Genomic DNA, 11185 nt, shown 5'->3' on the forward strand with positions numbered 1-11185 from the left:
AAACGTTTCGGAAACCCAGATTCCAATTCAAGCTCAGATCTTACATGCAACAATCTCAAACTCTTCACCATAATCACCAGCCACAAGTAGCTTTACATGAGAGTATCAAGTCTTGGACTTTGATTACAGTTGAGGTGGGACGAGATTGGAATCGAATTGGGGAAGAAAACCCAGAAAAGCAAAGGGGGAAGAAACCCAGAAAGATAAGAAGAGGTTTGGAATTTTATGATTTGGGTGTGTATGGATTCTCTCTCTCTTGACTGAAACTTGAAGAAGATGGTTCAAAGTTGAAGTGGGGAAAGAGAGAGAGTTTCAATCCTTGTTGTTGCTGTTGACACTCAAAGATTAATGGAAATGAAGAAGAAGAAAGAAGAACTGATAAGTGACGATGAATATTCCTGTAAAAAAAAAATATATATTTCTTTTGTTTTTTTTTATTATATGAAAAAAGAAGAATTAAGAAAAAAAAAAGAACAAAGGGTAAATCAGTCATTTTAAGTTTAAAATTGCCAGCTGGCAACTTCCGTAACGGACGTAACGACTTTAGGTACCAATCTTCGGTCGGGCTGAGAACCTCAGGTATCAAAGTGATATTTTTTGAAGTTCAGGTACCAAAAGTTATAAGGAAGAAAAATTCAGGTACCGTACGGACCATTTTCCCATTTCTAAAATATTAATTACGATTGGCTAGTAAACATATACATCCACTAGATACCCACGTAGAACACTTCATAATCTAATTACAAAATATAGTGAAATGGCCGGTCTCAATGCCATTCTCAAATAATAAAGTAAATCATCAATATGAAACCCCATTGTTTTGGCTCAAATTGACACACTATTAGGCACACCACGACATGTAATCCCAGGTTCCGAACTCGGTGCTAGTAACTCATAAGGCAAAACTCCAGCTCCACACCTATGCTTAAGGGTTGGATCGCTATTCCTTCTATCAATCTCTTTCTCTATGTCTCTAATCTCAGCCGAGAACTTGTAGAACGCCTCAACCACATCAGCATCGCCGGACCAAGTCGAGGGCTGTTGTCTCTCCCCAAGGTACTCTTCATCTGGTGAATGTGTTGACAATGTGTCCACAACAGCCATGTATTTCGTGGCCTGAAGAACACTAGGCAATGATGATAGAAAGTACTTTTGTGGGTCTGCTAAGAAGTTAGCATATTCCGGGTCAGTCTCTTCAGGGATTAATCTTCTCATCAATGGTGGGCGATTCGGGACATACCCACCATAGGGGTATTGTGCAAAATTAAGTGCAGCATGTTGAGCTGAGGCTAGCCAAATTAGGGTGCTGAGGATTGAAACAAGGTCATCTGGTGTTGAGAGTGAAGGCCACCATGTTTCGTTGCGAAGATCAGCATGGCCTACATTGATGGACTCTGAGTACCAATCTTGTAACTCCCTGTCACTTCGGATTAGGCTCGAATCTGGGTAATAATGTTCAACATAGGTTCGGACAAAGTTTTCAATTGCTCCCCAGATTAGTAGTCCATCACTGCCATATGGGTAATCTTCAAGCACAAGTTTCACACCATGGGGTTGTGTTGGGTCAGGCACTGCCATTCCCCTGCATTACACAATTGTGAATCTAAGATCAGACAAAGAACATGGAATATACAGTCTCATGTGTTGCGTTGTCAAACTATTAATCTGAGTTAATGTTAATTTCAAACTATTAATCTGAGTTAATGTTAATTTTTGTAGTTACATACCGGCGGATGAGATCTGCTGGAAGGCTTTGGGTGTCAAAGCGCCAATCTTTATAGGCAGCAGCACTGATTTCCATGGCGTAGCGGCCGGGAGTGAAGCACGACTCAATGACTCCATCCGCGTTGATTAAGCCTTGTCGGGCCAATGCATTGATTACAAGGGTATATCTCATATGAGGATCCAAAAGCTTGTAAATTGGGTGCATTGCACTCAACTGTCTGTGTGCTGCCAATATGAATGGCTCCAGGGTAGCATGGGTACGTAACCTACAACCAAGGCCACATTCAATTAGCATACAAAAATATGTAACTGAAGATTATACAATTTAAGGTGTCGTATGTTATTACAATTGCGACTTTGAGCCAAGTGTACGTACCAATGATGCACAAGTTGGTGGACACCGGCGTCGTTGGAACAGACGTGAGCCTTGGCAAGTCGCCACAACCAAGTGGTCGTGGCATCAACCGGAGGAGTCAAAACACGCTTAGCCCTTGAACTTGGTCCAGCATGTGGGAGGCTAAGCTCAATGGCGACTGGCTTGAGAGATCCATTGGGTGTCGAGAAAAAAATGGTGCGAGTCGCATAGGACTTGCGCCCATCTAAGGCATTAATGCGATCAAGAAATGGAAGGTAAACATCATGGTAGTCCACTATGTACAGCTTGTTCTCATCCAGTGCCTACAAAACAAAACAATAATAAAACACAAAATTAGACTAGCGCAAATTAGAACTTGAAAATTAATATTACACTCACGAAATAAGAATGACAAACTGAAAGTGAGAATAACATTGCTTAGTAAAAGCTAAAAAGATTTTTTTTTGAAGTAAAGGATATAACGGGCAGTACCTGTTGAACAGTCATGCCATAGAGATGAGGTAAAATGTGTTCTTCTTTGAGTGCAGATTCTACTGGACCATAAACGTCAGGATCAAGTTTGCTCACTGGTGGGAAAGATTCAAGTCTCTCAATACTCAATGGGTTAACTCCTGCCACTGCTTGGCGGGCAAATTCGTCATCTCGCAGCCAACTGAACTTGTCCTCTGCACATTGGAATCATTTCTTAGTTAAATAAAGAACTATACCACTAATCATGCTTTAATTAATTGATTTTTTCAGGCTTAATATATTCCCACAAAAAGTTGCGCACCAAACAATTTTACGTTTATTTCTTTGGTGGTCGAGAAAATATGACTGATTTATAGTGTAGCCATAATAAAGGCACCTCCATTTTAGGATGCACTCAAACTTTTTGCACTCTAAAATGGAGTGCGCGAGGATAAAATTTGGAGCATACGTCATTTTTGCTACAGTTATTGTATGTAAACATGATTAAGAGTTTAAGACCATGTTGATGAAACTCACTGCTAAGAATTTGAGGGATGTCGTATTTGAGAATTCCTTGGTTGTAGTCTTGGAATTTGCTGACCATTTTTGGCAATGGGAGTTTCTTTAGGATTTCTTCTTGTAACCCCAGTTTGAGAAGGATGCCTTCGCTGTAGAGGCTGTCAATGTCGGCAAAGCTACGGAAGTCTTTGTCAGATTTGAAGCTTGACATTAAGGAAGGGATCAAATTGTGGAGCACTCCCTTCAGCCTCCCAAAAGAAAATGTGTCCATTTTTGACTCCTCAAACTGTTCATCTCTGGGTACATACATTGGTAGTGGCTTCTCAACCCTGCTCTCGGTTAGCATATCTGTAACGCAACACATCAAGTTTTAAATACGCGCAAGTAACATGTTACATGTTGCTAGTTCAAAATTAAACAGTCTGTAACATAATATTTTATATGGTATAAAACACATACCAGTATCAGTTGGAAGACGGCCGGTGCGGCATCTTCTAGGATATGGAATTTTGTTACCACCAAGAGTAGGTCTAGTAAGGTCAATTCCCTTATCAGGGTTCCCCAGGTCATTATACAAAGCATAGTCATAGATCCTATCAGATAATTTTCTGACTCCATTTCCATCACCCCTAAGATTCTTCAGCTCTTTCTGTCTCAATTCCTTAAGCCCCTCTGGAGTCTGGTTTGGTAAATATGGCTGCTCAAATAAAAGTAACCACAACAAACACCAAAGGTCAATACTTTTCTCAAAGCTTTTATGCTGCCAAAAAAAAGTAGTTAACAAGTATAAAGAGGTAGCTGGTAGGCTTAACTATGGTGGCCCATATCCTAAAACAAAAATTGACCAGCCCATTAAGGAGCAGACAGAAACTATGGAAGAAGAGGAAGGTAGAGAGACAACAACATGAACTAATAAAATTCTCTAACTGCCAGGTAGGCTGCTAAGCTCATGAACCATTCAACTTTCTATGACGTAGAGACTAACTTAATATATATATTGAACTTAACTAGTCACTGGCAGATATTCAATGACTTAAATTATAGGATGTTTGACTTTCCAGATCATGACCAAAAATGCAAGCTAATCTACCTTGTTGCAGAAGACAATTCTCTTTTCTGGGTGATCTTTCTTGGCTTGCATCCAAGAATTACAAGGGAAATGCAATGGACCGCAGGCGAAACCTTCGATGGTTATTGTCTCCAAAAAGAACTCTGTTTGATGCTTATTAGTAACTGTGATTGCTCCTGGTACTCCAAAATTGGAGTCCACCTCAAACTCAGCTGTGTAATTCACCCTCTCTGCTTTCAGATTTGATTTCTTTGACCAATCCTTCAAAACGCCTTCACTGCTTTTCTTGGCTGCTTTTGTTCCTAAAAGAAAAAAGATTATTCCAAAATTAGTACAAAATGGATTCTAAAAATTGGGTATCAGAAAACAAAGTACCCAGAAGAGGAAAGATGCTTACTTGGGTCAATCTCAGTGCTTACAAGCTCCAAAGCAACATTTCTGCCAATTTTGTCAGTTAAAGCATCTACCTGTTTGGCAACGGCCTCTTTGAAATCCTCCTTGATCTTGTTCCTAACTGTTACCACAGCTCTCACCTTGAACTTCACAGGCTTCTCTGCTGCAGAGAAAACAGGCACAATTTTGACCAAATCTTCACTGATAGCAGCCACAGCCCCCTTCTTAGCCTTCCTCAAATGCACCAGATTATCCCTCCTCATCCTAGAAGGATTCACCAAACTGGGTCTGATCAAAAACTTGCTTTGGTTCAAAAATGGAGATGACAAAGAAGACTTGTACTCCATCATAGAACAACCCATGATCTCTTTAGCCAGAGCCATCTTCTTAATCAGTTCCTTCTCTTAAACAAACTAGCAGAGACTCACTTTGAACTAATCAAACTCTCTTCAGAAAGTGAGCCTTTTGCTTTTTGGTAAGAGAGATTAAGAAATGGGGTGGTAGTTAGAGAAGTGGAAGATGAAGAATATGCAAAAGAGAGTCTGATGTGCTGGTTTGTATCTCTCTTTGGCTATTGATATTTATAGAGATAGTGGGATGACGATTAAAAAGGTGGGTATTATGGAATTAATTAGATCTCACCGGCCAACACGTTTTTTTAAAAATTTTGCTTGTGAAAAACACCTTGGGGATTTTTACTTTTTGGGAAGCATTATTTTTTTTTCATTTGGGAGAGAAAGACTGAAAGAGAGAGTTCAAAGAGGAACTGGGTCCGAGTCAAACACGAGTTTCCCGGGTTTCCGAGTAAGAACGCGGTGTGAGGAAGCTGGAGAGGAACTGAGATATATTGGAGTTGAAAGGACGAGTGTCTCCTTGTCTTGTGCACAAATGGCAACTGTATCCCCGTGCATTGAAAAGTTGCATGCATGTCATTCTCGTAAAAGGTAGCCGACGATCTACGGTCAATTTGACAAAATCCGATGTCCCTGAAATGGTTTTGAACCGGTTTCCTTTTGAAAAAAATGGAAAGGTTAATTGACATTCATACAATATGGAACAACATTTTGTCCTGAAAATCAACCAACAATAAATATTCAATTCAAGAGAAGTTTGTTTTTGAGAGTTAAGTATTATGTGTGGCATTTTATGTCATATAAACGTTTTTTTTTTTTTTTTTTAAGAGTGAGCATATGAGAAGTTCATTAGTTAATGCAAAAAAAATCTAAGATACCAGGTAGAAAAGTATAATTTTTTTTTCTATCTTTCCGCATGTAAGTATTATTTTCTCTGAAGGTTGTCGTTTAAAGTATTTGAAAAAAAATTCTGATAGTGTTTTTTAAGTGTATAATTTGTAAATCAAACGAAATAAAATATAGATTTTACTTTATTAATATATTTTTCAAATTTTCCACATTTCACATACCGACCGAAAAGTAGTGGAGTAAAATTGAGACTTCAAGGTAAATGTGGTCGGAGTGTAGTGCAAAAAATAGAATATGAACAGTTGCATTTTTCAATTAATATGATGGGATGGAATTTGCCAACAAGATTTGCAAGTAGGATATGGACCACATGTGCACCCAACCAAGTCAACTTTTTTTTTTTTTTGGGTGGAATATCGCTCATCATCATCAAAATATTGAACACAGAGTATCTTAGAATTCTGATGGGATCTTTGGTAATTGGTGTCTGTCTCCTATTATGTTAAATGCAGCTAGGTTGAACATGGTGATGGATTTAGAGTATAGACGTACTGCTACCCTACCTAGCTACCCGGAAATTGTTCTGGTCAAGAACTAGCATCATTCAATGAAATTCTACATCTTAAGAAAAGATAATGGTGGAAGCTACATTTTATTTTGTAGCAAATTAAAAAGTTATATTTCATTCATCCGTACACTTACTGATGAAAATTAATATTTGAGTTATGAAAGGCAATGAAGGCACTCAATGTTATCAAGTTTCTATCAAGTCATGAAGACTGCTTAGTGAATTAATGCATTTTATTTTTATTGTCTGGAACAACAATTAAAAGATTTTTTTTTTTTTTTAAGTGGAAGGAGGTCAGACATTTTTATTCAATATGGAAGAAGCAATATTACACAGTGACCCGCCCCTGTGGGGCCGTCAGAAAGAGACACCGCTAAACGCAATATCACACAACCTATTGAGTGAAGCTCAGGGGTGAGTAAACTAATAAGAAACTGATAATAAAATTTTTCTACAGAATCCATCAGTAGACTCGCTGACAACCTCAGACCAATAATCCCTGCAGTTCCTCGCGGGTATTGATCCCAATAAAAAGAAAAAGTTAGGCATCGCGACGAAAATCGACCTGGATCCCAAATTTTTATAAGAAATCCACCAGGATCCCAAATCCGGATCCAGAACAAAATAAGCCCACAAACAGCAGCCGTAGTCAACCCATTAGGGCCCAAGTCCAAGTCAGAAAAATAGGCCAGAGCCCCAACCCAATTAGGGTTTGCCCTGCCAGCCAAAGCTGTGATCCTGCCGCCGCCGCACCCAGCTGCCACCACGCCTCCGACCTCCCTGCACCACCGAACCAGAGATCTCCTGACATCCTTACCACCAGACGACCCACGTAGAAAAAGGCCGCCGGCATCCACGGTGCCGTCAACCTGCCGGCAATGAAGGTGTGAATCAATCAATCCATCCAAGCCAGCGTCGACGACTCGGAAATCGGACCACCCAAACAGCAAATCCATTTGTCGCCAGACAACCAAGGGACGCCGAGTAGCTAAAAAACTTCCTCGATGGTGGTACTGTCGTCCATGGAGAGAAGACCCGAAAAGAGATTGACCCGACCCGATCGCAAAATCTGATCCCCTCCGCCATGATTGAAACGGAACTGCCTCCGCCTCGAGCAACGCGCCTGGACCTTTGAGCCTCGTGCGCCTTGGCCTAAGCGAGCCACCACTATCAAGAGGTAGAAAATCCGGTAAAACACAGGGCATCACGCCTAGCAGCCACGATGGCACAGAAGGAATCTGTGACAGAGAAGACACGGTGGTAGCCGGTCTTGATTTAGGAGCCCCCAAGGAAGACGCCGTAGATGCACTCCATACAGGACGGAGAGAGGTGCAGAGAGGCCAAGCCCGAGGGCGGCGCTCTCCCAACCCTAGCAGAGCTCTGCTAGGTCGAAACATAAGATAATTGAATACACAACAATTAAAAGATAATTAAGTATGAAGTGAGACGTGCACAAATTTTTTTTTTTTAAGATATTGTTTTCTTAAAAAAGGAAAGAAATGACAATTGAGCAAGTAAAACAATTCGGTGTGCATGATTTTAATCGAGAAAGAAAAATTAATAACAACTAAGATACTAATTACTTTCTGTATTTGATTAATCAAGCTCGTGAAAGAAAATAGCAAACCCTAGTTTGTGGGAAAGTGCCATAATTCAAATCCAAGTACATACTTTCAATAAACTGTGTTGATTTTGTGCGCATATATGCTAACAAATACTACATCATGTTTTGGACAGTACTAGTGATCCTTACTTTCAATGATGCACTAATGTGATTAAGAAAGTAATTAGTCCTAGCAAGCTAGTCTGTTTCATTACCTATAGAGACAGACATGGACGTATTAGAATTTAGTTGCCACTAAAATTGAGTAGATCGATTTCGATAATTCATCAGTGGGAGCATCTCGATCATATAGTGGATTGCATAGTTGCCTTTTGTGATGGAAAACCTAAATATATTGGCAAATTTATAGCGTGCTAAAATTCTAGTATTCTGTATCATCATGAAGTAATTGATTATTAGTTCGGCAATTAAGCTGACTGCAAAGCTCACAGGCCGCCAGTTAGGCAGCCCTGCCATCAAATTCACAGCATGAACTTTCTACTCTACAGCTAGTGCTCATAACGACACTTACTCATATATATGCGTGTGTATGTGACTATCAATACAAATTAATCATGCAGCCTTTATGAGAAGGAAAAAAAACGTATAACCCTGCATCCAACTTTTTAATTAGAACTTGGGTAAATTCCTTCTATGGTATTGAGGTATGGCTAATTCGATAATTTGATATCTAATCTTCAAAAGATGACAATTTGATACCTGAACTTAGGCTATATTCGACATTTTGGTACTTCTGTTAATTTTTCTGTTAAATAGAAGGATAAAATTGACATTTAGAATATATGTATAAAAACAAAATAAAAAACATGAGTTTTGTTGGTTGATGGTCGTTCTTCATCATTTTATGGGTATGAATTAATACTTATAGATGAAATATTAGAATTTCATGATTTGAACACCCACGAGACTACTCCAGCGAACTATGTCTAATCCAACGAAAGTAGTTTCGTGAGTGTTCAAATCATGACGACTAAAATTTTTAAACATAAAATTCAATTATGTCATCTTTAACATAACCCAAAAGCATTAATTCATGTTCATTTTGTCCCAAATGATCCAAAAAATGATGAAGACCCACAAAAACTTATTTTTTATTTTATACATATATTCTAAATGTCAATTTTATCCTTACATTTAATAGAAAAAATTAACATGAGTACCAAACTGTCAAACCAATTAAGTCTAAGTTCAGGTATCAAATTATCCTCTTTTGAAGACTATATACTAAAGTGTCCAATTGGTCATACCTTAGGTACCATAGAAGGAATTTACCCTTTTCTTAACACTTAAAATTGTGTGGCTCTATAAAAACTTGGAGAAATGATCATTTACCCAATTTTAGCTTAAAAATTGCCCACTTACCCAAACATTCTAAAAGATTATTTCCCTAATAACCAATTAAGCATTTTTTAATTCATTTTTATTTATTTTTGTGACAATTTTGCCCTCTCCTTTTTTGTCACTTAGAGAAATAAGTCATTAGAGACCTTGCTTGACTCCGGCGACTGGTGACCCGACTCCGGCGACCGGTGACCCGAATCCGGCAACCGTTGACCGGAATCCGGCTACCGGACTGGTGACCGGATTCCTGCGTTTGAATTTATTGCCCCCTAATAATACCCAGTAACCATATTATTGCCCTCCAGTAATCATATTATTGCCTCCCAGTAATCATATTATTGCCCCCCAATACGCATATTATTGTCTCCCAATAATCATATTATTGCCTCCAATAATCATATTATTGCCCTCCAGTGAATTGCATAAACTCCCAAAACCAAAATGAATACACTACAGGCACAATTGATCAATTTATATGCATATTATTCCCCCCCCCCAATACTCATATTATTGCCCCGCAATAGACATGTATAACTACTCAAGAAAACTTTTTTTTTCATTCTTCTTTCTTCTTTCCTTATAAGCCTTCTGCCAAATTTACCAAAAAAAAAAAAACAGAACGACGTCGTCCGAGCCCTGCCAGCGAAGCCCAGACCCGATTCCGGCGTAGAGAGCTTCCCGGACATCTAATGAACAAAACCGGCGAAGCCCAGACCCGATTCCGGCGTGGAGAGCTTCCCGGACATCTAAGGAACAAAACCGGCGAAGCCCAGAGGGGTTGGGATCGTGGAGTTGGATGGCGTCATCCTCTGGTGGGGACAGAGCGGCGGCGGTGGAGTGGTGGGCACTGTGGCTTGATGGTGGAGGCCCAACAAACCGAACCCAAATTCAAACCTGAACCGGAAATTTTTGATCTGCAGACATGGAGAGAGAGAGAGAGAGAGAGAGAGAGTCTGAGACGAGTTGAGAGAGAGAGAGAGAGAGAAATCGGTGAGGGGGGAGGAGAGAGAAAATAGATCGAAGAGAGAGTCTGAGAGTTGAGATGTAATTTATTAATTAAAATAGGGGCAAAACTGTCAATGGATGTTAGATTGGGTAAATGGGGTTAAAAAACTCTTAGTGGAGTAAGTGGGCAATTTTTAAGCTGAAAATGGATAAGTGGTCACGGCCCCTAAAAACTTTACAGTGCAGTTCCAAAAGAATTGATTGTTTTGAGTTAGAACTAATTAACAAGAATCTTTTCTTTCAGAGTGTACCAAGAGGGAAATTATACCAAGTTTGGATATATTAGATGGCTCAGGGCTACATTTTGAGTTTAAGTTAGAGCATGCATGTTTAAGAGGGTACTTAGATAACTACAATATATTGCTAGAATGGAGAGGAAAACTGTGAAAGATTAGCTCTAGCAGCCTTCATGCATGTACATCACACTATATCTAAAAAATAAAAAATAAATCACTTTCAGTAATGAAGCATTATGAGAGTGGAAAATAATGAGCTTATTATCCATTGTTTTAGACATTATCCAAGCACATGCACTTGTGTTTTAAGGTATGAAAATAATAAAGAATCATATAAGAATAAATGGAAATTACTGTTCAAATACCTAGTTCGAATCGAGTAGCTAAACCAACTTTGTATAACAATAAGGATTACATGATGATTTAGACAAGCATAATAACTATAAAAAAAATAAGAAAAAACTATATCCACTAGTGGAGAGCTAAAACTCACTGAAAATGTAGCAAATATGTCCAAAATATTTTGATAATTTAATAAGCAATACAAAAAAAAAAATTCTATCCACTAGTAGAGAGCTAAAACTCACTGAAATGTAGCAAATATATCCAAAATAATTTGATGATTTAATAAGCAATATACAAAAATTACACGCCTAAACTTGTGATATATAGATCAT

At 38.8% G+C, this 11185-nt stretch overlaps 1 protein-coding gene across 1 annotated transcript; it reads right to left on the minus strand.

The window, feature by feature from the left end:
- Positions 1-654: 654 nt before the first annotated feature.
- LOC133725493 (linoleate 13S-lipoxygenase 3-1, chloroplastic-like) lies at positions 655-5098 on the minus strand. The gene is made up of 8 exons (XM_062152772.1): positions 4537-5098; positions 4161-4441; positions 3530-3767; positions 3089-3418; positions 2573-2766; positions 2102-2403; positions 1728-1991; positions 655-1582 (listed from the first exon to the last, which is right to left on the minus strand). Exons 1-8 carry the CDS (start codon positions 4913-4915, stop codon positions 826-828), a joined length of 2745 nt encoding a protein of 914 aa, XP_062008756.1. The 5' UTR covers positions 4916-5098; the 3' UTR covers positions 655-825.
- Positions 5099-11185: the final 6087 nt, after the last annotated feature.

The sequence above is a fragment of the Rosa rugosa genome, chromosome 1, assembly GCF_958449725.1.
Source record: "Rosa rugosa chromosome 1, drRosRugo1.1, whole genome shotgun sequence".
NCBI classification, from domain to species: domain Eukaryota; kingdom Viridiplantae; phylum Streptophyta; class Magnoliopsida; order Rosales; family Rosaceae; genus Rosa; species Rosa rugosa.